This window comes from Aethalodelphis obliquidens, unplaced genomic scaffold (assembly GCF_003676395.1).
Source record: "Aethalodelphis obliquidens isolate GAN/ISIS:26980383/991018 unplaced genomic scaffold, ASM367639v1 scaffold51, whole genome shotgun sequence".
Classification (NCBI taxonomy): Eukaryota; Metazoa; Chordata; class Mammalia; order Artiodactyla; family Delphinidae; genus Aethalodelphis; species Aethalodelphis obliquidens.
The window spans coordinates 906,598-934,571 of NW_020837995.1; the positions used below are offsets into that span (position 1 = coordinate 906,598).

Sequence of the window (27,974 nt, forward strand, 5' to 3'; positions counted from 1 at the left end):
TTGCTGCACGCGGGCTTTCTCTATTTGTGGCGAGCAGGGGCTGCTCTTCGTTGTAGTGCGCAGGCTTCCCATGGCAGTGGCTTCTTGTTGCGAAGCATGGGCTCTAGGCGCGTGGGCTTCAGTAGTTGTGGCACACGGGCTCAGCAGTTGTGGCTCACGGGCTTAGTTGCCCTGCAGCGTATGGGATCTTCCTGGACCAGGGCTTGAACCTGTGACTCCTGCATTGGCAGGTGGATTATTAACCACTGCACCTGTATCTACATTCTTACAGGATACTGGTCTATAATTTTCTTGTGATATCTTTATCTGGGTTTAGTTTTATGCTGCCTTATAAATGAGTTGGGAAGTATTCCCTTCTCTTACATTTTTTTGAAGTGTATAGTCTAGTTTTAACAGCAGCATACTATTTCAATGAGAGAATATATTTAACTAGTTCCTTATTTATGGGTTTTTTTTGCATACAACAATTCTGCAGTGACATCATCTATGTAAACATGTACATCTGTAATTTTTAGGTCAAAGGGTGTGTACATTTAAAATTTTTGATAGATATTGGTAATCTGGTCTCTAAAAAGTTACAAACTATTGTTTTCATTTAAATAACCTTCATTGTTACTAAGGAAGTATGTTGTATGTGTGTGTTTATCTGTGTTGCATGTGTTTACAAATAGTCAAGAAGTCTCTGGATCTGTTTTAGACTTCAGTACTTCTTAGATGGAGTGGGGTACGTTAAATCATTCTCCTTCTCTCCCTTCCTCCCTGAGATATATTTAGGCTTAGTGACAGTCCTCCAAGTGCTACCCAAAATTTTGGACATCTGCTGAGACCTAGGATGCTAAGTGGTGGGAGACCTGGTCAGCAGGTGGTAAACAGGGGAAAAAGGCAAGTGAGAAGATTTGTATGGGAAACAATTTAGTCTTTGCTGCCTCTACCCTTCCTATAATACTACCCAACAAACTCCAGTTTGCAGAAAAACTATATTAAATGGAGAAAAACATTAACCTCCATTAGTCTCCCTCAATGCACAGAGGCTATTCTGCTGTGAAAGAACAGAACAGGATCCTGAGTAACCTGCAGCTAGCTGTGGCATATGCAGAGAAGCTGTATTTTCTGTCCTGGAAATAAAGATACACTAACATCAGAAGAAATATGTGCTTGCAGAAGTAAAGCCCGAAGAAGCCAGTGGAAGATTTGTACCGTCTTTATTACAGAAAATATGAGAAAATCGAAAGTACAACGTTGCCTGTTTTCTTGCTTGAAGATCATATTTTCTCTGGTTTGTTTAATATCAACATTCACCACAGCTGCAGGAAATTAAATCGAACCTTTAGAAGGTATCGCATATGGACCTGGTTGGGGTTATAGACAATAAATTCGTTGTAGTTGAGGGTATAACCCTCTGGATTCAGAATTCCTGTGTCACTTGCTGGTCCTAAGGGCACTGTACTCCCATTCCTGCCAAATGGAAGAATGAGTGTCAACATCTGCCTCTGGTTCAGAAGTTTGAATAGAGAAAGTAGAGAGTCTTATCTGGCCAAAAGGAGTTTTCTGACCCTCCAGGCTCTGAGTACTTACAAGGTGATGGCGCACGTAGGACTGGGAGCCATCTTGCCTAGCCCCTTGGTGCTGTGTTTGCCCTGAAGTAATCCTTCTGCCTCTGGATTGGCCCCTAGTAGCTCATTACACTGACCTAGAGCTACCTGCAAAGAAAAGGATCTTTAAATGACCACATCCTACTGAAATGAATGGCTCTAAAGCCAAACAGAAAACTCCATCAGTTCTTTCTTCTCCTACTCCAGCAGAATCGAATGCAGTGGAAATTGCACTTGGCTTCCCTCTCAGGTTCTCCCAGGTGAACCTCTTGGTTCTGTGGCTGAACTTTTCTCTTTGGAAAAATAGGAACTAATAATAAACTAGAAATCACGGATGTGTTCCTGCCTTACCTCTGACAGGAGCAGCAGTCCAGTATCCTTTAGGCGAGTGGCAAAGCAGTAATTGGCACTCTTGGAAGACATGTCAGCAAAGTAGATTCCTTTTCCAAACTGAAACATATAAATAAAAAAAAAACAAGGTCAACTGCCTAACCCATTGTGTTAGAAGGGAGGCTCATACCACTGACCCTGTGTTCTATTATCTTAAATACAATATAGACCCTTCTCCATTTCCCCTCACAATTCTGTTCCAAGAGAAGGCAGAAGCATCAACGAATCTCTGCTTGCTGGGGAGAAAGGAGGGATATCCTTAGGAATTTAAGAAAGGAAGGTCATAGTCAATGCCAGGTCACCACCTAATCCTAATCTAGGAAAAAAAAGAAAGGGGGGAGGGAAGGACTGAGAAAATTGTATTCTTTTCCCTTGTACCTACCTCCAGGGTTCAATTTCTACTCACCATGTAACCCGTGATGGGAGCCTCAGGTGGGGCAATTCGAAGCCCGTGGCTCAGGATTCCCACCCAGTTACTCAGCCTGGAACCATGCCATAGCAGCATCCTAAGGAAAAGCCAATATTATTGTACTCTCTCTTGCTCTCCTGCAAACACAGGCCATAAGCATAAAAAAACACCAACAGCTGTCTCTGCTGTCCTTCTCTATAAGTTCCATAACTGCGCTTCAGGCAAGGGAATGTCTTCCCAAACCCAAAGCTAAATGGAGACCTGTTATGAAGGTCCTCTCTGAAGGCTTCTTTCTCACCCTCCTTCTCTACTTCAAATACATCCAGCAAGGTCATGGTATAGTCACTGTGTGTGGGAGCATGCGTAGACTGCAGGTACTGGGAAATCACCTGTGAAGAAGAATGAAAGAAATGGCTGATGCGGACTCTATAAGAGACCATGGTGAGCTGAAGAACCTCAGGGCTTCTGGTGTAAATTGGCCCAAATGGTCTCACAAGGGCAGCTAGAAAGAGCCCTACCTTCCCAATTCCTAGTAAATAGAAGTTCTGCCCTCAAGTTTTCTCTTAACCAGAAGTAGTCAGAGAACAGGGGGATGGGGAAGGGTGGATCATTTATGTTGTTATGAAAATAAATGATCATTTTTCTTACTTTGAACTCATAACTCTCATGGTCTAAAGGGTGCAAAGCACAATGTAGTTTTCTATAGTGTTGGTCCAGTGGGTGTTCTGGGCTCTGCAGTTCTGTCCTCACCAGTTTAATGGCAATTTCAATGTCTCCCAAAGCCTGACAAGATGAGACAGAAAATCAGTGTGCGAGGAACCTGGGGCAAGAGATGTAATACTTCCCAATCCACACATATCTCACCTCTAGTAGCTGTACTTTGTCTGACAACTCTTTCTCTGTCCGGATTAATGGAGGGGTACGGAGTCTAGGACAGAGATATAACCAATAATTAGTTCTCTGATGTGTGGCCAAAAGGCACATGACTAAAAATAACAGACTAAAGATAGGTCCTTTAGAAAATAGGTATAAGAAACTGGGGTCTTCCATTTGATAGAGATCTGTAAGAGATTTTAACTTCCAAATATATAAAGAGATATTATGCATATACTCTGAGTAGGATAAAATGAACAAACTATATAGATTTTGACATTTGGGACTAGAGTTAAAATTCCTTTTTATGGGAACTTTTTAAAAATAAGATGGGGCTTCCCTGGTGGCACAATGGTTGAGAGTCCGCCTGCCGATGCAGGGGACACAGGTTCGTGCCCCAGTCCGGGAAGATCCCACATGCCTCGGAGCGGCTGGGCCCGTGAGCCATGGCCGCTGAGCCTGCGCGTCCGGAGCCTGTGCTCCACAACGGGAGAGGCCACAACAGTGAGAGGCCCGCGTACCAAAAAAAAAATTAAATTAAATTAAAAAAATAAAATAAAAATAAGATGTATTGACATCAATAAGGAATAGTTTGGATGAAGTCCTATCTTGAGGCAGAAATATACCTATTGACCACTCGGGGTTATTTCTAGGTCACAGGCTTCTATAAAGCAATAGAGGAATAAAAATAAAGGAAGCACCAGAATGCAGAATCAACAAAGATAAAATGTATTTTATATACTTAATATCCTTTGAGTTCACAGAAATGGTGTTAGTGTGTTACTGTCACCTTAAAGAATAGGAAACAGGGTGATAGGCCTGAAGGTGTTTTACATGCTGGTTGGATAGCTAGACCCCACTCTCTCTTGAGTTGGTAACTTCCACTTTGTCAGAGAATATGGTTGTAATCAGGCCAGGAGATCACATCCCATACTCATAAGCTGATTAAATAGGCTATCTATAAATCATTTTCGCTCTACAGCTATTCAAGATGATCATTTCCTTAGAAATGAAAAATTAAAAAGATTATAGTTGCTGCTGAGTGATGTAGGGGATATGGCTGGGCAGAAGACCAAAGTGAAGTAACAGCACAGGCCTTACCCAAAGTCATGTGGTATTCTGGTGTAGAATTCATTGCATGCTTCCATGAGAGCTCGTCCATGCTGGCCAGCCCGAATACAATCCTCAATCTTCTTAAGAGACTGGTAACCTGCCTTGATTTGTGCCACTGTCAGCTTCCCTGCAGACCCAGCCAGAGATCAGACTCCACAACTAGGGTCCCAAGCCTGTCAACTGTATTTGTGTCCCTGCCCAACAAAGACTCTCACCTTTCAACTTTCAAAATTGTTCTTCCTCCCCCCACGCAACCTCTCACCCCAAATCTCTCTTTCTTTGTTCAGTAATATCAGCAAGCTTTAAATCATGATGGTGATAAAATATCCTGGTAAAGGAACTAGAGTATGAAGCGATCGAATCTGAAGTCCTACCAAGTGGGGCTTTCTTGGTATCATATTTCATTTCTACCATCATCTCTTCCATGGCCTGGACATTACAGATCAACTTTATCAGCTCCTGTACACGAAGATCTAGCTGTGACTCTGGTTTCAACTGGGATTTGAGAGATTCACCTTTATTTGTTTCCTCTTCACTCTACAGCAAAAAAAAAGTCATAAAATCTGAAAGGATCTATTTTACGCTCCCTGCAAGGACTGGCTCTACAATATTCCTGCCAGGTCAACATCGGCCTCTGCTTGAACACAGGCCCGTTCCATTATTAACCTAGTTGTACTCAGTGTGACTTCCACCTTCTAGTCCTACTTCTGCTTCCCATAGTTAAACACTCAGAGTAAGTCTAAAAGGCCCTCCAAATATGATGTCATTAAGTATGTAAAGAAGCTATTGGATCTCAAATCTTCTCACCTTAAAAAGACTGGTTTTTCATTTTTCAGATATGTGACAGTTTTCAGGATAGATCCTTTTAGCATCCTGGTTATAACTCAGCATTCAAAATTAAATTTTTTTTTTTTAAACTGTGGTATATAACTAGAAGTGAAGGCAACTTTAAATGTAGTTTTATCAGTTTGACTATTTATTACTCCTCTCTTGACTCATAATATTAAACTTCTGGAAACAGGACCTAAGATTTTATAAGAACCTTAGTAAATAACAGAGACTAGGACCTCATCTAAGTCACTCTGCTAGACTTCACCCTGGTTAAGAGGAAACAGTTCTTCCCTAAACGTATAGTCAGAGTTTACCTGAGTATTGGTGGTATAGTCCATTTGTAGCATATCATATTTTCCAGGCACCTTCTCAAACTTCTCACGATCCTCCCAATTATTTTTTGTTTTGTCAAGGAATCTGTAAAGTTCAAGGTGGTGAGAAAATCTTACAAACAAGGGTCTACTACTAGGGATGGGCTTACAGTTATTTCCTAAGAACATCTTCAAACTTTTTATTTCCTGCGACATCAATTTTCCATAAATCTGGATTCTGAATTAGGACCCTGAATGGACAGAAAAGCTCTAGAGACAAAGGGAACCAAAAAAATGGGAAAAGACGCCTGAGCTTCCCAAAGGCCCCAAACATCACAAAAGTCATTGAGATTTAAGACAAAAGATCCCTATACAATCCTTTTCTCTGAAAGAAACATTCCCAGAGACTCCAGAAAGTTTTTCATATCACAGTAAAATAATTTTTCAAACTGTAGCTGAATAGTCTCATCTCATTTTTCCCAAATTTCCTAAATTGTTGGTCATGTGCTGAATATATTAGCTTCTTCTCTTTTTAGTCAATTTCACAGTTCCAGGTGATTTAATCACTAACTAAGGATGTAATTTGGTGTTCCGATCATACAGTGTCACAGTGGAAAGACATTATCATTTAGGCCAAATCACACTTACTATAAAATTCTTAAAGAAGAGATATCCAAGAAGAAGAAGGGTATTTTTTTGTACTCATTTCTTAGCACTCACTTCTTTTGAAAGATTTCCTTGGCCTTGTTGAGGTCCCCAGAACAAGCCACCAAGCTGTGCTGCCCCATTTTTCCAACTGCAAAGTAAATGCCACGTGTAAGATGGTTCTCTGCCCCCCAACCCAAGAACAGTTCTCTGATAGCAACAAGCCAGCTCTCTAAGGTTTCTCCACTTAGCATCTGACAAATGGGCAGGAAGGAAGAAGGAAAAGGTGAAAGGGCTTAGGGAACTGATCCTGTTGCCTCTGAACAGCACTAGCAGCCCAACTGCAGGAGAGTTCTCAGCCTCAACAGGCTGCTAGTAGTTTTTCCGATGGGAACTTGCAAATGAGGATGCTGGCCACTCCCCAATTTCAAGCAGCACAGTTTGATTCCTAAGCCTCTGACAGGTTATAGAAACTCTACTTCACCAATTTAAACCCAGAGGATCCTTTGGCTACTCACTTAGTTGCTTTTGGCTTTCTGAATAATAATTCATAAAATCCACAATAAAAGTCATTACCTCGGCCCCATCTCATCCAAACACAGAAGTTCCTCTGTGCGTCATCTTCTAACAGCTGGATCAGATAATACTTGTTGTTGTTGAACTGGAGATTGGTCTACGATGATAGAAATATGAACATAAAAGGACAGAAGTTTGCAAATGAAAGCTACATAAACTAATGACTCTTCCTTGGTCACAGGTACCAGTAATTGCCATGAGGAAAGGACAGCAAGGGACAAGAAAATCAGGTTCATGTACGAGTAAGGATATAAGAAAGGAAGAAAAGGGTTTCTATATTAAACTTTGAGTTCCTAGAATTAAAGGCTGGACGCTTCCTAAAACCTCTACCCAACCTCAAATATCATCACTTCCCTCCATAGATGGTTCCGAGGCCGCATGTATTTTCCAGCTCCCAATCCATTCCCAATAATTATTTTCCAAGTGAAAACAATTTTGATGCCCCAAAGATCTGTAACTATTATGCTTGTTTGTTTAGACAACTTATTCTTCAATAGTTCCACTTACTGCTTTGGTTTGTCAGCTGCAGCAATCTGACAATGAGCTGAGAGCAGGATGTTAGGAGGGGAGGGAGGACAGGCAGAAACCACTGCCACGTCTGCCCCGTACCTAACGTGACCTGAGCTGGAGACATTCAGAGAAAATGTGACTAGTATCTAAAAAGCGGTATCCTGTGAGTAACTTACTCTGAGTGAAGAGAGTGAGCAGTCCATGATAAGGAACAGCAGCTTGTGCTGTAAGGCCAAGCCCTGGTCATCAATGCAGTCTTCTTTGTTAAGTGTGTTTCCTGTTCCTACCTCCTGTCTGCTCACATTATAAAGTCGCAGATGGTAGAACAAAAAGGGGCCTTAGGATCTTTTCTATCTGCTCATGATATTTTAACTGAAAAAAGTGGTAATAAAAGAATACTAGGTAGCTGTTAAAAGTATATATGATAGATCAATCAAGTCCAATATGAAGACATATTCAGGAAATACATTAACCAGGCATGTGTAGTATCTACCCAAAACAACAAAAATAAACAAAGAGAAAAAAGATTAAAAAGAAAAAAATTGGATATCAGCATCATGGTGGAGAAAAGATGCTCCCTTCATCTCTCCCCTTCAATCTACAACCAGTAAAAAAATCCACAACTCAACAAAGGTGCCTCTGTCTTACACTCCAGGGTGCCAGAGAATTCCACACATCTGTACATCTAAAGGTGGGTGGACTGGGACACATAGAGGAGGTGGAACCAGGGCAACAGTGGAGGCGGTGCCTGCGATTCCGTGCCCCCAGAGAACCTGGCAGCAGCAGGTGAGGCGGTGCACAGGACTCTGGCATCCTGGCTGCAGTGGTGCTGGCAGCCACAGGTAACTGGGCAGCAGTGACAGGGGAGCCATGGAGGGCCCGTGACTCTGGCCCCTGCACCTTCACCCTCAGTGGCAGCTCCCGGCTGAACACAACAATACCAGACAACTCAGAGGCACTGGCGACCCAGCTCCCCGCGCCTTTTCCTGTGACTTAGGAGATCCCAGATGAACGGAGGCTCCTGCCATCCTGGTGCCCCAGGTAGTGACGCCAGTGACAGCAGCAGCAGCAAAGCACCAATGACCTTGGAGGCACAACAGTGATAAGGAGGACACCGGGTGACCCCTGACAGAGGTGGTGGAGGGTGGAAAGTGCTATCAAATGTAACTAGAGGCAGGTCCGATGAGAAACCAAAAACTTGTGTTACATCGCCACCTACTGGAAAACAAAAGAAAGGCCTGTAATTTCTAACCTGTTGAATCCTCAGAATCAAGATTTAAAAAAAAGCTTTACCTAAAGAAGAGCGCGGTGTTTGCTACTTCAGACGTACTAGCAGAGGAACAACTCATCAAACACCACGAAGAACCACAATTACAGTGTATCATGAAAAGAAAATGACAATTTTCCAGAAACCAAACTTAAAGTCACAGAATATAATATTGTGATCTAACTGATAGAGAATTATCATGAAGAAGCTCAATGAGCTAAAAGAAAACTCAGAAAGGCAGTTCAATGAGCTCAGGAATAAAATTAATGAACAGAAGGAATACTTTTCTGACGAGATTAAAACTATAAAAGAACCAAGCAGAAAGAAATAATAGCTGAGAACTTCCCAAACCTGGGCAAGAAAATTGATAGACCACTCCATGAAGCTAAGAGAGCATCTAATTCCCTCAACACAAAAAGGTTTTCTCCACGACACATATTAAGACTGTCAAAAGTCGATGATAAAAGAAGAGTTTTAAAGGCAGCCAGAGAAAAATGTATGATCACCTATAAAGGAATCCCCATTAGGCTAGCAGAAGATTTTTCAGAAGAAACTCTAGAGGAGTGGAATGACTTTCTCAAAATACTGAAAGATAAAAACTGTTAGCCAAGAATACTCTACCTAGCAAAGTTATCATTCAGATATGAAGGAGAAAAAAGGCTTTACCAAACAAATAAAAGTTGAGAGTTCATCACCACTACACCTACTTTACAAGAAATGTTGAAAGGAGCTCTTCTACTTGAAAGAAAAAGACAAAGGCACACAAAACTTTGAGTAAGGTGATAAACAGAATCAGAAAATTGCAACTCTATCAGAATAGGTTTAAACAGCATAAAGGTTAAAGGGAAAAAAAGCAGAAAAAACAACTATAGCTACTTCAATTTGGTAACAAATTTACAACATAAAAGGGATAATTTGAGACAACAAATACATAAAAGGGGAAGAGGAAGAGGATGGAAGCCATATAGTCAAATGAAGATGCTATCAGCGGAAAAAGGACTATTTTATCTAAGAGACGTTTATACAAACCTCATGATAACCACAGAGCATAAATCTAGAGCAGAGCCACTAAACATTAAAAAAAGGGAAACTGAGAAAGACGTCATAGAAAACCACCAAACCAAACTGGCAAACAGAAACACAAGGAAAAAGAAACAATGGAGATATAGAACAACCAGAAAACAAAAGATGAAATGGCAATACTAAGTCTTCATCTATCAATAATCATCCTAAATGTAAATGTATTGACTTCACCAATCAGAAGACACAGAGTGGGGCTTCCCTGGTAGCGCAGTGGTTAAGAATCTGCCTGCAGGGGACACGGGTTCGAGCCCTGGTCCGGAAAGATCCCACATGCTGCAGAGCAACTAAGCCCGTGCACCACAACTACTGAGCCTGCGCTCTAGAGCCCATGAGCCACAACTACTGAGCCCGCATGCCACAACTACTGAAGCCCACATGCCTAGAGCCCATGCTCCACAAGAGAAGCCACCACAATGAGAAGCCTGCACACTGCAACAAAGAGTAGCCCCCCACTCGCTGCAACTAGAGAAAGCCCGCGCGCAGCAACGAAGACCCAATGCGGCCAAAAAATAAAATAAATTAATTAATTTAAAAACAAACAAAAAAACCCCACAAAAGACACAGAGTGGCTGGATGGATTAAAAAATAAGATCCACCTATATGCTGCCTCCAGGAGACTCAGCTCAGCTCTAAAGACAAACAGGCTCAAAGTGAAGGGATGGAAGATGATACTCCAAGCAAATGGCAGCCAAAAGAAAGCGGGTATAATTAATACTCATATCAGGCAAAATAGACTTCAAGAAAAAAGGTAACAAGAGACAAAGATGGACATTACATAATGACAAAGGGGACAATTCATTAAGAAGAGAAGTTTTTCAATATATGTACACCTAATTCAGGAGCACCAAAATATGTAAAGCAATTATTAACAGACCTAAAGGAAGAAACTGACAGCAACATAATAATAGTTGGGGACTTTTAACACCCAAATTACATCAATGGATAGATCATCCAGATAGAAAGTTAATAAGGGAACAGCAGCCTTAAATGAAACATTAGATCAGACAGATTTGACAGATTTGTACAGAACACTGTATCTAAGTGCAGCAGAATACACATTCTTCTCAAGTGCACAAGGAACTTTCTCAAAAATAGATCATATTGATATGTTGAGGTACAAAACAGGTCTCAATAAATATAAGAAGACCGAAATCGTAACAAAAATCTTTTCTGATCACGTGAAACTACTACAACAATGTAGAAATCAACTACAAGAAGAAAGCCGGAAAAACCACCAATATGTGGAGACTGAACAACATGCTACTGAACAACTATTGGGTCAACAAAGAAATCGAAGGAGAAATTAAAAATACTAAAGATGAAATGAAAATAAGACATACCAAAATCTATGGGATGCAGCAAAAGTGGTATTAAAAGAGAAATTGAAAGCAATACAGGCCTACCTAAAGAAACAAGAAAAATCCTGAATAAACAATCTAACCTCACACCTAAGGGAACCAGAAAGAGAGCAAATGAAGCCCCAAAGTCAGCAGAAGGAAGGAAATAATAAAGATCAGAGTAGGAATAAATGAAATAGAGACTAAAAAGACAATAGTAAAGATCAATGAAACTAACAGCTGGTTCTTTGAAAAGATAAACAAAATTGACAAACTTTTAGCTAGACTCAGAAAAAAAAAGAGATAAGGCTCTGATAAATAAAATCAGAAACGAAAGAGGGGAAATAACAATGAGTACCACAGAAATACAAAGGATTATAAAAGAATATTATGACTAGCTATATGCCAACAACTGGACAACCTAGAAGAAATGGACAAATCTTAGAATCATACAACCTTCCAAGACTAAATCATAAAGAAATAGAAAATGTGAATAGACCAAACCCTAGTAAAGAGACTGAAATAGTAATTTAAAAACCTCCCCCAAAACAAAACATTACCCTGATACCAAAATCAGACAAGGACAACACAAAAAAGAAAATTAGAGGCCCATATCTCTGATGAGCATAGAGAACTGTATGGTGACAAATGGGAACTAAATTTTCAGTGGTGAGCACCCTGTAGTGCTTATAGAAGTAGAAATCTAATGTTGTACATGTGAAATTTATATAATGTTATAAACCAATGTTACCTCAATAAAAAGTAAATTTAAAAAATAAATAAATTTAACTACATAAAAATGTAAAACTTCAGTAAGGGCAAAAAGTATACCATAAGGAAAATCAAAAGGCAAATGACAAATTTGGAAAATATATAAGCAATTTATATTATAGACAAAGGACTATCCTCCACATTATATAAAGTTCCTCAAAGCCCATAAGAAAAAAGACCAACAACCTATCAGAAAATGTGCAAAATGATATGAACAGAGGGTTCATAGGTTCAATAAAAGACATAAAATCTGCTAAAAGATCTGCTTTTCATAGAGGACTCCACTATCAATCAGGTAGAGTGCACTAGGGCTGAGTACTTGGGAGTACGAACCCCTAGGGTCTAATATAAGGGACTTCAGAATTAAAGATTTGGGCACTGGGACGCTGTCAACAATAATTATCAAGAAGAAATTCCCATAAATAAAATAGTTTCTTCCCTTACCTGATTTAGCATGACATCATAGATATCATTTCCTTCACAGTATACATGGGCCTAGAGAGAAAAGGAAAAAAGTGACATTTGTACAGTCACAGCCCTGATGAGATCCTAAGCGAGGCTCTAAATTTTCTTATGCCTTGAGGTAGTATTCTCCCACTCTACCAACATGCATCTTCCAGGGAAAGAAATGCAAAAATACGTTCTTCTACACATAAACTGTCATTCCTATGATGAAAACGTGTTGCCTTTTTGTAATTACAGAAATACAGATCAGTCTAACTCAGTTAAAGGAAACCTGTTCCAGAGGAAGCCTTTCTTCTGTATTCTTCAAATCCTTTTCCCATTCATCAGTAACTCATGCCATACATACCAGGGCAGTTTCTCATTAGAACATTGATAATGATACAATTTTCTAACTGAGAAAGAGAATGAGGTGTGGAAAGCTGATGACGACTCCGGAAGTTAACCATGCCAAAAATCACCCTGATGATTACCCCCAAACCCCACCCCTGCTGTCACTCAGCCTTGGAGAGAGTTAATCACTAGTAATATTTTGCAGAGCATTCCTAAAATGGATACTAGCAATGTTCCAGACAGGAATCCCAATAACAAACGAACAACTGCTCCCTGAGAAATCAATGGGAGTCTCTCACCTTCCCCACCTTGGCTGTGCACTCTGGGTCCACTGGAGCTTTGCCCTTTAACAGCAAGGTCTTTACAGACTCTGAGGGAAGACAGATATGTACCACATCTACTTCTTTGGGAATCAAAATTATCTGTCATGGTTAGACAGAAACCTGTCATAATTAACTTTGCCCTTCCCAAGCACTCCTGATCTGCCCAGGTCTCAGTTCATCTCAAATACAGGAAACTGAAGATTTTGAGAAAGTAGTTTAGTCCTGTGGTATGCCCAAAAGATAGAAAGTTAATTATATCTTCAAGAAAGGAAGAAATAAGAGTTGAAAAAACAAGATACCACCCCCCGACCCTCACCCCTCCCAGAGACCCCTTGCTGGCCCAGGAGCTCCCTGGCCTATGTATGTCCAGGAGCTGACCTTGCTTGTTTTCCGTCCTGTCATTATCAGCCTTTCCTCCAGCCACAGGCTCCTTTTTCATCTTCTGGCATTTTCGAATTTTCTTTGCAGGTGGAGGGTCTTCTGTAGCTGTTTTGCCATTATTAACTCTTTCAGCTTCATTCAGTGATACAGAATGGGCAAAAGCATAGGCAAAGAAGCAAAAGAAAGAATGAGTACACACTGAATATGATGCTACTTTGAAAAAACATCTTTTTAAAGAAATAGATTGAGGTGGTTTTGTAAATTTACAAAGAAATAATAACTGCCACACCACTGTTCTTGAAAACAGTGTGAGTTCCTGAATTGCTATTCTAGCCACATAAAACTAAACAAAGCAAAATGGAGCCTTGAGGTCCTTGTGAGCTCATGGCCTGAGGCACGAGTCTCATAGCCTGCTTATCTCTTCCGTTTACTTGTGCCCCAATACCACCCAAATATCTATCCTCAAACTACCTAAGGTGGTATGAGATAATGGTTACTAGAGTGCTCTGGAGTCTGTGCCTAACTTAGAGCCCAGCCCTGTCTCTTTCAGCTGTTTAATCGCGTAGAAGTTATTTCATCTCTTAGTACCTCAGTTGCCCCAACTGATAAATCCAGAGGAAGACAACACAGTACCGAATTTGTGGGGTGGACCTATGCACGTAAGAACACAATACACAGAGTATGATATCTCATCATAAGTCAGTTCTAAGAGTTGCATTTTATTATCTCTGAAACTGGGATGCATTTTACCGCGGATGACTTATAAGTAGTGAATGTTTTAATTGGAAGAGTTTCTCCTTGCTTAGTGGTACATAAAACAATGATGCACCTTACAATTAATTTTTTTTAACTGGATGACATTAGGTATTTAAGATAGTGCTGGCACTAAGTTAGTTGTTACAGGTCAACAAGCTGTTATACACAGTTCTGTAATCCCAAAAGCTCTTGAGAACAGAAAATTTCAAAGTTCGGTACCAAGACAAGTGCTGGTTCAGGCGGCGATGGAAGTAGGAAGGGCTATAGCAGAGGGCACCGTTCCTTTTCCGATTTCCCGCCCCCCAACCTTCTGCCCCCCACAATGCACTCCAAACCTCGCGCCCGGCTGCCGCCTGTCCCCCGCCGCCGCCGAGCTGCCATGGAGCCAGAACGCTGACGTCATCAACCCTCTCCCAAGTATCGCCGGCGCAGTCAAAAGGCGGGAGCACGTAGCGCGCGTGCGTCCCAGCGAGGAGTTGCCAGGGGAGGGACGCTCCGCAGTATTTGCATGTCGCAATGTGTTGCGGGAAGTCACCATAACCGACAAATGTACTTAGGTTTGGGAGCCTTATAAATGTGGCTTGAGGCTGGTTTTCGGCGTAGGGCGGCGGGAAGCTCATCGATGGGGCCACGAGCTGAGTGCGTTTAGTCACTCCGTCCCATGTCCCTTGGGAAGGTCTGAGACTAGGGCCAAAAGCGGCCCTAACAGGGCTCTCCCTGAGTTTCGGGGAGGTGAGTTCCCAGAGAATGGGGCTCCGCGCGAGGGCAGACTGGGCAGGAGATGCCATCGACCCCGCCCTTGCGGATGGGGCTTGGCGGATGCCTCCTTAGCCGGAGCTTGGAACAGACTCACGGCCAGCGAAGTGAGTTCAATGGCTGAGGTGAGGTACCCTGTATGGGGGCCTCATAACCCAATTCAGACTACTCTCCCCCCCGTCCTCTTTTAGGCTTGTGGAAGCTACAGAGAATGCTAATGAACTCGGAAGACCTGGTCAAGTGAGTATTAGTCAAGTGAGTATTAGAAAAGGTGGGTACCACCACCCCGCTGGGAGCATATCCCTGAAGCTCTGTCTCAGACCCTCTGAATTAAAAACTGAGAGCCTGCATTTTTAACAAGAACAACCAGTGTATTGGTGATTTTCATGTAGATTATAGATATTTATTCATTACTTCAGCATATTTATTGGACACTTTGGTGGGTTCTGGGGATATGGTAGTTTAGCCAATATAGACATGGTTCATGTCTTCATGGACCTTAGAGTCTAGTTGGGGACAGACATTAATCAAGTAATTACACAACCAAAAGTACAGCAGCAACAAGCGCTATAAGAAATACACAGTACTAAGGGAAGTTCTAATGGGAGAACAAACTGGGGAACTCATCACTAAGTAAATGACAGGAGTTGAGCTGTATCAGAAGAATCAGTCAGTAAAGAGGAGAGACACGGAGTGGCTGGAGCAATGAAAGCGGGAAGTGTGGTGTGAGACGAGCTGGAGAGGCAGCCAGGGCCCACAGCAAGCCAGGCTTTCCAGGTCAAGGCTAGAATTGTGATTTGTTCTAATACGGATGTGTGTGTGTGTGTGTGTGTGTGTGTGTGTGTGTGTGTGTGAGAACTACAGATGGATTAAGGACTGACATTCAAAAATAAACTTGAAAACTCTTAGGTAGAAAATACACGTAAAAGACATAGAGGACAGACTTGTGGTTGCCAAGGGGAAGAGAGGTGGGGGAGGGAAGGATTGGGAGTTTGCCATTAACAGAAGCAAACTAATATATATATAGGATGGATAAACAACAAGGTCCAATGGGAACATTATATTCAATATCCTGTGATAAACCATAATGGTAAAGAACATGAAAAAATATGTATCTATAACTGAGTCACTTTGCTGTACAGCAGAAATTAACACAACGTTGTAAATCAACTATACTTCAGTAAAATTTAAAGAAAATACACATAAATATCTTTTAGACCTTGAGAGAAGGGACGGGTTTCTAAAGACACAAAGTCATTGAGTATGAGAGAAAATATTGATAAATTTAATTATATTAAAATTGAGAAATTTTGTTCACCAAAGAAGAAAATAATTTTTTCTCATTATTTGCATTAAATTTTGTTCACCAAAGAAGAAAATAAATTTTTCTCATTATTTGCATGTGGTTTGATTATGGATAAAAAATCCAGAAGAAACTGGGGGATCAATTTTTTAACTCAATAAGGAAGCTTAGCAAGGCTGCTAGAAAGTAACATGTAAGAGTAAATTTTATCTTTATAAAAGAGCTTCAAACAAGGAGAAACAGAATTTTTAGGAAAGATACCACTTATAATAACATAAAAGCATATCAAGTACTTAGGAATAAATCTAACAAAATATAAGTGTTCAACAAGTATTTGTTGGATTGGATGGGATTGGTTAATCTGTTTCTGAGATATGTCAAAGCCTGTTGCATCTGACTTAATTATGGCACAAACAAGTTAGACTGGTGTAAAAGGCATTAATTTGGAAATAGGAAGACAATAAAAATCAGTTTATTAAAAATAGTTAATACTGAGTAGAACTTTCTTTGTGGACTAGACATTGAGCTAAGTGCTCTCTACATACATAACCTCATTTAATCTTTATAATGATAATAGCTAGAATTTATTTAGTGCTTACTATGCTATGAGCTTTACATATATTATTTAATTCTCACAACAACCTTACAGGGCAGGTATTATTACTATCTCCATTTTACAGTTGAGGAAATTGAACTTTAGAAAAATGTAAATAATTTATTCAAGGTCACACAGTGTATTGGTTTGCTAGGGCTGCCATAACTAAGAAGTACAGACTGGGTTGCTCAAGCAGCAAAAATTTATTTTCTCAAAATTCTGAAGGCTGTAAGTCCAAGATAAAGGTGTTGGCAGTGTGGGTTTCTTTCTTTTTTTTAATTAATTAATTAATTATTGGCTGCGTTGGGTCTTCGTTGCTGCGCGCGGGCTTTTCTCTAGTTGTGGTGAGCGGGGTGGGGGGGTACTCTCCGTTGCGGTGCGCGGGCGGTGCTTTCTCTTGTTGCAGAGCACGGGCTCTAGGTGCGTGGACTTCAGTAGTTGTGGCTCGCGGGCTCTAGAGTGCAGAGCTCAGTAGTGGTGCACGGGCTTTGTTGCTCCACGGCATTTAGGATCTTCACCCGTGTCCTCTGCATTGGCAGGCGGATTCTCAACCACTGCGACAGCAGGGAAGACCCAGTGTGGCTTTCTTATAAATCCTTTCTCCTTGGATTGCAGGTGAATGTCTTCTTCCAGTATCTTTCCTGCTAAGCCTGTTAACTTGAATATTACGCTGATGGTAAGTTCTAACTTGAGTAGATCTAGACTGTTTATAATGAAACCTGTCACCTTGCATAAATTAACCATGTTGAGGTCACAAAGGATACGGAATTATCCCAAAGGAATGAAAATTGTTTGCAGTAGGTCCAACTGAACAAGAACGTGTGTAAATAGCTCGAATTAGCCCATGTTTGCTTGTGCTAAGTATATTAAAAGGAAACTTGATTTAAAAAGTTTAATCTAAAAACAGTGCAAGTAGCATCATTGGTCCTTAAAGAGACAAGTAGGTGAAGTGGGGGGGGAGGTTTGCATCATTTCAGCACCTTTTAAGGTAAAGGAGGAGGGAATCATCATTAGCCAATCAGGCTCTGAGGCCACTTCTCAAAGCTACTTCCTGTCTCTCCACCTTCTCTCTTTCCTTTTAGTGGTGGGCTGGTGAGTGTGCACTTAATTTTGCTTCCTAATTGTTTTGAATTTCTCTTCAATTTGAGCCATTGTATCCTGGTGGTGGGCCTTTATTTCAAGCCAGCCTTGGAGTGTGGGTAAGCTACAGGCGATTAATTTTGGCTGTGTGGAGATTGGAGGAAGGAAGTGAAATGATCTGCCTGGCTTGTTTCCACGTGGGCCTCTGCTGGACTGGGTCTGCCTTCCTTCTCCGAAACAGGGTGACCTAGGAACAGTAGACTCTGCTTCATGTACATAGTGTTTCTGCAAAATGCCTGGATTCATTTTGCTTGGAGGAAAATGTACTGTTATTATCTCAGTGCTGTTTTGACTTCTGTCTCCCTTAGTGAGAGGGTAGATCTTGGGAGGAGGAGTTCAGACTAGTCAGTTTTAATTCTCCTGTATCTTCGGGGCCCAGGTTCTTACTGGGTTTGTGGGAGCTGCAGTGGATGTTGTCTTTGCCCTGGTCTTTGTTCAGAGCAGTTCGGCTTTCTTAGTGGGACTAGGCTGCAAACTCTGAAGTCAGATGATTTTAATGAGCTCTAAAAGGGGCTCCCAATTTTAATGTTGGCACTGTGCCCTAAAAAGCTTAGGATATACTGAAAAAGATGAGGGGCCTTAGTGTAGTGCAAGCCTAAATCAAATTCCAGCACCACAATTTACTCCTTCAGTGATCTTGGGTGAGTCATTGAACTATTCTTAGGCTTAGCTTTTTAAAAAATAATTAATTAATTAATTAATTAATGACTGCGTTGGGTCTTCATTGCTGCGCACAGTCTTTCTCTAGTTGTGGCAAGCAGGGACTACTCTTCGATGCGGTGCGCAGGCTTCTCATTGCAGTGGCTTCTCTTGTTGCAGAGCACGGGCTCTAGTCGTGTGAGCTTCAGTAGTTGTAGCACTCAGGCTCAGTAGTTGTGGCTTACAGGCTCTAGAGCGCAGGCTCAGTAGTTGTGGCGCGCCGGCTTAGGTGCCCCGCAGCATGTGGGATCTTCCTCCATCAGAGCTCGAACCCATATAACTTGCCTTAGCAGGCGGGTTCTTAACCACTGCGCCACCAGGGAAGTGCCAGGCTTAGCTTTTGAAGATCAAAGTATACAAAGTCCAAACACTAGTCCATGTGACATACCTTCTAGAAGTAGGCAATAAATTTATTGTAGATATTATTTTTCTCATAAAAAGTTTGCCTAGTGACTTTGAGTGACATACATTAGTCTGAATATAATGTATGTGTTATCCTTACAGGTAGAAGGTATGAGAGAGACATAAACTAATGCATGGAATGTGGTAATAGCCAGGTGTAGATCCCCCATAATCCTTATAATTCTCAAGCTTTACTGTTAAATTTATGTAATTTGAATAGGTAGTACATTCACATTGCTCAAAATTCAAAAGGGATCATAGTGTACATAATGAAGTCTCCTAAGCCTGATTCCCCTCCTCGGTAAGTGTTAATAAGTTCTTGTGTATCCTTCCTGAGATATTTTATGCATACATAAGCAAATATATGTAGTTACCCCTCTTCTATACATACTCTACCATGTATCTTACTTTTCCCACTTAGGGTTTCCAAGTGAGAAAATATAGAAGGTCCACATTCTTTAACATGGTTACATAGAAATCTACGTATGTACATACCATAGTTTATTTAACCTTTGTTGGTGTACATTTAGGTGGTTTACAATCTTGTTATTCCCTTCAAAATGAAAAACCTTGTACATAAGTCATTTGTCAACATGTGACATTTCAGTTGTTTTTGATATATTCTTGTTTATAAGGACTCTAAATATGCAGTACTTCCTATTATTTTCTGTACATAGTGATGACTAGAAACCAACACCCTAAATATCTTGATTGAACAATAAAGGATTTTCTATCAAAACCAAAACCATGCTGATGGCCTTTATGTGACTATATCCTTGCCCACTTCAGTTTAAGTAAGGGATGGTTTATTTTGTTGTGAACATATATTTAATGTTGAGAAGGAATGACAGTGTGAATCAGAGAAGCCACATGGTCTTCGTATTCACAAGTGCAGAAGGAGCATGCTTGCCATGTTTACTTGGCAAAATACGGGCTGGATATCTTTCTGAAATTATGGTGTTGAGTGAGTAAACTCATATTTTAGCATTAAGTTAGGAAAAACGGAAATGTTTTGGGGGCTGTAAACATGCAAAATAAAAGAGGAAGCCTTTGTGAATTCCTCCAAGCCTATTTTAAAAGTCTTAAAAGGCCCAGATCATGTCTTGTGAAACATCTAGTTTTCCAGTTAGGAGGTTTTGCTGATTGGGAGAAAAATTAGTTTTCAATGGAAGTATGCTTTTGTTGTTATGGAGTAATTTTATTTAGAATACATTGGAGTCTTCATTGCTAAGTAAAGAATGAAAGGAAGGGGAAAGCAAACTTTTTTTTTTTCTTAAAAGACACAAATCTTGGATTTGGAAGGGCATTTATGAGTATATGAGTGACTTTCCTGGCTTCAAGATTATTGTGAAAGTGTGAAATTTTAGGCAGAATATTTGCATTCTTATTAGCTAGTTGATCTTGGACACTTAGTAGAAACAACATACTAAATATTTAACTACATGCCAGCTACTGTGCAAAGTATTTTATATTTATTTTATGTCATTTAATCTTCACAACAGTTCTAAGAGGTAGGTGGTATTTGTCCTTATTTTATGGAAAGGGAATCTGAGACTTAGAGAAGTTGCGTAACTTGCCCCAGGTCACAGCAAATATATGGGGGAGCTAGGATTCAAATCCACTTCTGTCCAACTTCAAAATCCATTATCTTAACCACTAAGCTAAGTTGCCTGCCATTTATTTAAACCTTGCTTATATACCTATAAAATGGAGATGACGTAGTACTTGCAAAATGAGGTACTATGTGGACATACATGGACAGTGCTTTATAAATTCTAAGATAGGCAAAGTATTATGAAATAGATAAAATATGAAGTTAACAGAGTAGGTTTTGTTGCCTTTTCATATTGATTTTAAATCATTCCTTATTGCTGTTTTGACCCAAAGCCCTTAGGTACTATATTTTTATTTCATTTTTATTTTGCTCCACCAGCAGTGGGACTAGGATTGGGTGAAATGGTGGTCTCTTGGGATGAGCTTGATAAGTCAGTGTTTCTGATCTCACCACTTTCATTTCATATGTGCTCTGAGTGGATTCCTCCTGCACTAAGAGGTTAAAACAATCGGTATTCTTGGCTAAAATAACTGACAGTGAATTGGAAATAAAATGTGGGTGTCTGTTCTGATAGTACAGCCTTACAGAGCTGTCTCTAGAAGAGGACGGTGCCAAGCAACCAATTTAGCTTTTACTTCCTATACAAAGTTTTGTGTTGTTTTCCTTCTGCTTCAGGTTGAAGATGGAATCCACTGAGGAAGGAAGGCCTAGGTCTTCAGCACCGTGTCTGCCAGCCCAGAAGCAACAGTGTGAAAGCCTCTGTAACATCTGCTGCAGACCCCTAAAAGTCAAGGGGGATTGGATTTGGACATCCTCAGTAGGAATGGCTAAATGCTGATGGGATCATAAACGTAAGTACTTGAACTTTGACCAAGATATGATGCCTTAAAGTGCTCTCTGTTTCACGTGTGTATGTGCCTTTTCTATCTAAAAAAGATAGGTTCGTCGAGTTACAATTGTATCCCATAGTGTGAGATACACAGTAGGCACTGAGTAAGTTGGAATGGAACTGAGTAAAATTGAGTGATAACATAACCTTAAAATAGAAGCATCAGCTGATTCAGTATTAGCAATTTGTGGTTTGTTATCAGGCCTCATGAAGCATCTGTTCACATGTAAAATGTACCTTTTGCCTGCGAACACCAGTCCTTTGAAGAACTTACTGCCACGGGAAACAAAATGAGCAGGTCATTGATTGTTAATGGGGTATTTACAGAATGTTTACTTTAGCTCCCTAAACAACTCAGTAAATATACAATGGCCTTCAGGTGGTAGCATAACACTTGCTGAAGCGTGACTAGAATCCTGCAGGGAGCATCACACATTGGGAAAGTCATCATATATCATCAGGATTTATGTGCTAGGCTTTGTGCTACGTGCCAAGAACACAAAGACCAGGCCCTTTGCAATCTGGGTTTTGTTTGTGAGATGAGACAAATAGAGAAGTTACACTTTTAAATCTATAATTATTTTTGTGTAAGAAGTACTTGGACACGGACTTTTGAGGTTAGACAATGTTGAAACTCCCACAATAAGAAATGGTGAAATCTCGCAATAAGTCTTGCTTCCTATGTTCCCTTAGTTAATTTCTCATGCTGCTGATCTCCAATACATTTTGAATAATTAAAGCACCATTCAAGTATAGGACAAGAAGGAGTAAAATAACACTTTGATTATATCTCTGAGTTACTTAAAACACCTCATTTTCTTTCTGATCTATTGAGCCAGTATGCTATTCTTAATACGTTCTAAAGCAAACCATCTTTTGTAGCTCTGCTTCTTATTTCACGTAGGAAGTGGCATTGTGAAGTGAAAATATGGAGTTGTGACAGAATTGGGTTTAAATCCTAGTTCTTAATAGCTAGATGGAATTTTGAAATTTATTTAACTTCTCTGAGCCTCAAATTTCCTTGTAAATATGAGAAAAACTTTTGTTGTAAAGTTTGAAATGGTTTCAGTAGTTCTTGACAGATTGTAGGAATATTTAAGAACGATAGCTACTACTTCCTTTCTGTCAGCTTATTTTAGTCTTACCCACCTTTAAGGCACTGCTATCCAACACAACTTTCTGTGATGATGGAAATATTCTATATGTGTACTATCCAGTTTGGTAGCGATCAGCCACGTGAGGCTATTGAACAATCAAAATGTGACTGAAGAATTTAATTTTTAGTTTAATTTAAATTTAGGCTCTACGTGGTGTTAACCTATTGGACAGTGCAATTTTTCTTTTATTGAGATATAATTGATGTATTACATTATATTAGTTTCAGGTGTTCAACATAATAATTCAGTATGTGTATATACTATAAAATGATTACCACAGTAATTCTAGTTAAGATCCATCACCACACCTAGTTACAAATTTTTCTTCTTGTGTTGAGAACTTTTGAGATTGCTCTCTTAGCAACTCTCATATATATATAATAAATATTATTCTAAGTGCAATTTTGAGGCTCATTCAAGACCTACCTTTTTTTTTCATGAAGGCTTCCTTGACCAATGATTCTTCTTAACATTACCTGGTTCTCTCTCCCACTTATTTTGTACTTACCATACACATTAATTTTCATGAGTGTTGTCTTTCTAGCTAGATTGTATTTGAGATTGTGGAGTTTTAAATTTCCCCATTGCTGCATGAAAAGGAACATGATAAAAATATAACTGTGTAACGTGTAGTTAATCATTTTAAATGATCATTAAATGTAATACAATTTTCTAGTTAGTAATTAGGTGAAGAGTAGGGAATAGCATGAAGGTTGCTTACGGTGATGAGCTTTGTGTCTAGTCTGTTTCACTCATCATTTTAGGTGATGAGCTTTGTGTGCAGTCTGTTTCACCTAAAAGTTCAGGTTACACTCAAGCTCTGGAAGAACAAATTAAAGCCTCTTTCTTACAGTGCCATCTTGTGGCCGATTTGTGCTCCAAAGAATGCTAATTCAAATTTGCTATGTCAAGGGAAGGTTTTCTTTAGTTTATTCTGATAAAACTTTAACAGAAGTAGAGGTTAAATATAATTGACACTGGCTCAAATGAAATTGAAACATGCTTTGAAAAAAAAGCTGACTATTTTAGGTTGACTTCTCATTTATTTGACTCTTAGGAGTTCTTAGCTCCTTCCTTTTTTTGTGAAAGGATTTTGTGAATTTAGTGACTGTGGTTATTCTGTGGTGGTTACAAGTGTTTTCTGCAATCACATACCCTGTGAACTTGGAGAGATTGGCAGTAACCCATGCCATTTATCCCATGGCTGCCAAGCTGTTTGCAGCCAGCACACGGCTCCTTCTTTTTTGCATACCTATTCTTTTGTTAGACTGTTGACTTTTATAACCTTTCAGAGGTTGGTTAGATTTATCGCACAGTTTTACCCAAACTTTTAAATTTATACAAATAGCGGAGCTTGTACAGAAGTCCTGCCCTAGTCTGATACTGAGTTTGGGCATTTGATGACATCCTCCAAGTAGATGGGTCAATTTATACTGCTGAATGGAGATTCAAATAAAGAATGAACAGTTTTCTTTGAGGTTAATTTTCCTTGAGGCTATATGGGTGTGACTTGGTGTGGAGTAGGCTGGTGTGCATTCAAGTTTTATAGTCAGAGCATTTGCGTATTTTTTTAAAGATTTATTTATTTAATTAATTTATTTTTGGCTGCGTTGGGTCTTTGTTGCTGTGCACGGGCTTTCTCTAGTTGCGGCGAGTGGGGGCTACTCTTCGTTGAGGTGCACAGGCTTCTCATTGCAGTGGCTTCTCTTGTTGCGGAGCACGGGCTCTAGGCACGCAGGCTTCAGTAGTTGTGGCACGTGGGCTCAGTAGTTGTGGCTCGCCGGCTCTAGAGGGCAGGCTCAGTAGTTGTGGCGTACAGGCTTAGTTGCTCCGTGGCATGTGGGATCTTCCTGGACCAGGGCTCAAACCTGTGTCCCCTGCATTGGCAGGCAGATTCTTAACCACTGTGCCACTTTCTTAACCAGGGAAGCCCCTGCATGTTTTAAAATTTATTAATTTTTTATTTTCCAGAGATGATGCCAGATAGTTGATAAATCCTATAGCTCAACTCGATTCCTAAATACAAGCTGGATTCATTTGATACCACAGGTAAGTATGAAAGAAAACCTTCGTTTTTACCTCGTTTGAATTTCTAATCACCTAGCAATTTGGGGGGCTCAATTTTCTTTCTTTTTTTTTAATATTTATTTATTTATTTTTTGGGCTGCATTGGGTCTTAGTTGTGGCACGTAGGATCTTTCACTGTGGTGCGTGACTTATCTCTAGTTGTGGTGCACGGGTTCCAGAGTACGTGGGTTCTGTAGTTGCTGCACACGGGCTTAGTTGCCCCACAGCATGTGGGATCTTAGTTCCCCCACCCGGGATTGAACCTGCATCCCCTGCATTGGAAGGCAGATTCTTAACCACTGGACAACCAGGGAAGTCCCCAGGGGCTCAATTTTCTTAGTGGCTGAAATTTAGTGGTAGTCGAAGGGGCCTTAGTTCTAACCTTAACAGAGTTTCCCTGGTTTAGGGATGAGGAGCTGGTGGTGGTTTGTCCTTTACCAGTCAGTCATTTGCAGTTTGCCATGATGAAACGCATGTTAAGTTCATGTTTCAGCTGATCGCCCTGATTAAACACATGCTCTGAGCAGACTAAAGCTAGGGTAAGCACCTGGAATTGAATTCTGTGTCTTGAAATTTTTACTGGAATCTAGCCTGTGATGTTAGGTAATTCTTAAATCTTTGAATTATGAATTTGCTACTACAACATTTTGTTGTGCTTTGATCATTTGTGATATCTCTTTGAGATAGACAGAACTTGGGTCTAGAATCCTTAATCTAATAATTCAAACAGTACAGAAAAAACACTGATAACTGGTATAATTCTATTAACTACTTAACTTGACAGTATTAAACTAATCACTATTTTGTTAGTCTATATATAAGATTAAGAGAACCCCAGAGTTGGTTAAGTCAATTTTAAAATCAAGATAATAAAATGCAGTACTATATAATCACTAAAAGTTATGATACTGGTTTTGTCTTTCTTGAAATGGAAGAGTATTCATGATACATTAATTTAAAAACAAGTTACAGAGCAATATGTATAACCCTTTTCCTGCTTAAACATTTTTTATGCTTATGTTTACTTGAGAAGTCATTTGAAAGGATATACTCAAATACTAGGGATTATTGTCTTTAGAATTGGGTTGTATGGGTGATCTTGTTAACCAGTACTTTCTGACTTTATGATACTCATGTGTAATTTAAAGTTATTTAAAGCAACCCAGATGGGACAGGCTCATATTCTTGTACCTGCAAGTTTCAGCACAGAATGGGGTTACATATGAGGGTGAAATATAGGAAATACGAATAATTCAAAGTAACATCACTTGAAATAATTTTTTTAGCTTTTGGCTGTGTCTTTTGCAGAAATGAAACTTCAGGAGACTAGGTTGGAGTCTCACTTCCTTCCCAGCCTGGAACTCTTGGGAGCTGTAAGTCCTGGATATACAATAGATAATAATAGCATTTTTGTTTTATGGTAAGGCTTATGTTGAAATTGAGAAATTTGACATACATATGAATCTGTGAGAACTCAGTGACTCCATGGCTAGCTGCTAAGGTGCTACAAATTTCATTTTTTAAAAAGTCAACTAAAGATGTTGAGAGGTAGCTTAGCATAGTAGTTATACATGGCTTCTGGAGTCAGACTGTGTTCAAACCCATTCTGTATCACTTAAGCAGCTATGTAACCTTGGCAAGTTTCTTAACATCTCAGAGTCTTAGGGTCTTTATATCTTAGAAGGTGATAATTATAGTACCTGACTCAAAGGAATAATACTTAACTTGGAAGATTAAATTAGATAATAAATGTGTGGGGCTTAGAACATTGTTAACATGTGGTAAATGCTCAATAGATGTTAGCTATTTTATCATCAGAGTCCATGTTTATATTTATCTTAGACTGTACTACCTGGCAATTTCTGACATCTGCCTAAGAGGTTATCAGAAATTCTTTGTTTTTATTGCTTATGGCATCTTTCTGCCAGTTGGTCTATCCCTCATCATCTTTACCCCTAGCACACAAAGCCTAATTTAGTTCCAGAATTAGGCAAACTATGGTAATAAGGTCTATAGTGTATATCCCTATATAACTGTTCAAATAACATTTTCTTAATTAATCTTGTTTTTGGCACTGATTTATTTATCATCTAATTCCTCTTTTTGTCTATCTAGCTGGTCCAGTTGATACTTAATGGTTCTAGTTCTTGACTGACTTTTTAAAAAGTTAGATGTAGTGATTATAGTGATGTTTCTTAAAACATTTATTAAAATGTTTATTAAAATGAATAGAGATAATATTTGACGGCTGTTCCTCTCACTGCTTGGAGCCTTAAGTAGTGGGATTTTAGTCTGTCATATATCTAAGCTGACTTGTCTTCACTCAGGGCACCATGAGGATGGGTTGGCTGTCCGTTAGTGCCATCTGATTTTTGCGGAGTCAAACAATTGCAAAGCAGGTGGTGATTCTAGGTTAAGAAAATATACCTGTGATTAAAAAAAAAACCACTAATTTTAAAACATGAGGATCTAATGTATAGAGAACGTTTTGATTGCAATTGCTTTTGAATAGCACTGATCTAGGGCTATGAAAGAAAGAGCTCTAGTCAGTTGATTCTGGGAGTTATTGTAACATTATACTCTGAAGTCATTCATGTATAAATTTTAAATGGTTTACTCAGTTTTCTATTGAGTAGTTATTCACACATTTCAGGGAAGTATTAAAAATATCTTCTTCTTTGCAGCATGAAGGTAGATGATTCTTCAAATTAAAGACGGACACTGACTTTTCTCACCAGAAATGGTTTATAGAATCAACTTTCAAAAATGTAAGAGGCAGCAAAAAAACAGAGTAAAATATTTTCTTCTATTATTCTTTGATTGTTTGCTAGATTGTAAACTCCATGAAAGCAGGATAACTTGCTTATCTGTAATGCCTGGCCCAGAATAGATACTCAAAAAATATTTGAAGTTAATTAAAATCTCCATAGAATTTTGTATTTTTTAATCCCTGGAAAATAACAACCATTTTAATGGCATTTCAGCAAGACATTTACATGGAATAACTGGGACTTAAATTTTGACTCTGATGTATAAACTATCTGGATACCAATGAGTCTACTTAATATCTGATTATGATGCTTGATCCTTTAAGAGGCAATGAAGAATGGCTGCCAAAACAAACTGTGTATGTGAGGAATAGATATATAAAAGCTTACTAATATTTAGTAGGATATCTTTTATTATGTACATTTCATTGGAAATTTTTCATTGATTTAAATTGCACATACCACTCAGGTATGATTAAAAAGTCTTTGTTTGTTTGTTTGTTTGTTTTTGGCGGTACCGGGCCTCTCACTGTTGTGGCCTCTCCCGTTGTGGAGCACAGGCACCGGATGCACAGGCTCAGCGGCCATGGCCCACGGGCCCAGCCGCTCCGCGGCATGTGGGATCCTCCTGGACCGGGGCACGAACCCATGTCCCCCGCATAGGCAGGCGGACTCCCAAC

At 39.7% G+C, this 27,974-nt stretch overlaps 3 protein-coding genes and 2 non-coding genes across 14 annotated transcripts in view; 4 read left to right on the forward strand and 1 right to left on the reverse strand.

Moving 5' to 3' along the window:
* TEP1 (telomerase associated protein 1) overlaps positions 1 to 1,404 on the forward strand; it is a 49,572-nt gene extending 48,168 nt beyond the window's left edge. The window contains exon 55 of the mRNA XM_027083749.1: positions 775 to 1,404. Within this exon, the coding sequence (XP_026939550.1) occupies positions 775 to 780 (6 nt within the window). The 3' untranslated portion in view covers positions 781 to 1,404. The remainder of the gene's footprint in view (positions 1 to 774) is intronic.
* Positions 1,186 to 14,413, reverse strand: PARP2 (poly(ADP-ribose) polymerase 2). Of its 3 annotated transcripts, none has more exons than XM_027083756.1 (16): positions 14,299 to 14,413; positions 13,205 to 13,339; positions 12,803 to 12,873; positions 12,153 to 12,203; positions 6,741 to 6,837; positions 6,240 to 6,315; positions 5,523 to 5,625; positions 4,752 to 4,914; positions 4,366 to 4,504; positions 3,256 to 3,319; positions 3,040 to 3,174; positions 2,653 to 2,780; positions 2,389 to 2,488; positions 1,944 to 2,042; positions 1,576 to 1,700; positions 1,186 to 1,455 (listed from the first exon to the last, which is right to left on the reverse strand). In XM_027083756.1, the coding sequence occupies exons 1-16, from the start codon at positions 14,342 to 14,344 to the stop codon at positions 1,296 to 1,298; spliced, it is 1,692 nt and encodes a 563-aa protein (XP_026939557.1). In that variant the 5' UTR covers positions 14,345 to 14,413; the 3' UTR covers positions 1,186 to 1,295. The 3 variants fall into 3 exon arrangements, with proteins under 3 accessions (XP_026939557.1, XP_026939558.1, XP_026939559.1); XM_027083757.1 differs by lacking the exon at positions 14,299 to 14,413 and adding an exon at positions 14,183 to 14,197; XM_027083758.1 differs by lacking the exons at positions 12,803 to 12,873; positions 14,299 to 14,413 and having other exon boundaries at positions 13,205 to 13,349.
* A 147-nt stretch (positions 14,414 to 14,560) lies between these two features.
* Positions 14,561 to 27,974, forward strand: part of CCNB1IP1 (cyclin B1 interacting protein 1) — a 32,590-nt gene continuing 19,176 nt past the window's right edge. Inside the window, exons 1-6 of one of the 8 annotated variants that reach the window (XM_027083765.1) lie at positions 14,561 to 14,990; positions 17,233 to 17,293; positions 21,089 to 21,264; positions 24,431 to 24,508; positions 25,813 to 25,899; positions 27,211 to 27,294. The gene's annotated coding sequence lies outside the window, so the exon portion shown is untranslated. Of the gene's footprint in view, positions 14,991 to 17,232; positions 17,294 to 17,691; positions 17,817 to 19,139; positions 19,160 to 21,088; positions 21,265 to 24,430; positions 24,509 to 25,812; positions 25,947 to 27,210; positions 27,295 to 27,974 lie in introns of those variants that run through there. The other 7 variants (XM_027083764.1, XM_027083759.1, XM_027083760.1 and 4 more) reach the window with 7 other exon arrangements.
* On the forward strand, positions 24,980 to 25,056 carry LOC113608167 (small nucleolar RNA SNORD126). Its single transcript, XR_003428236.1, has one exon. It is a non-coding gene; the product is annotated as a small nucleolar RNA SNORD126 (small nucleolar RNA).
* Positions 26,769 to 26,916, forward strand: LOC113608162 (small nucleolar RNA SNORA79). The gene has a single exon (XR_003428232.1). It is a non-coding gene; the product is annotated as a small nucleolar RNA SNORA79 (small nucleolar RNA).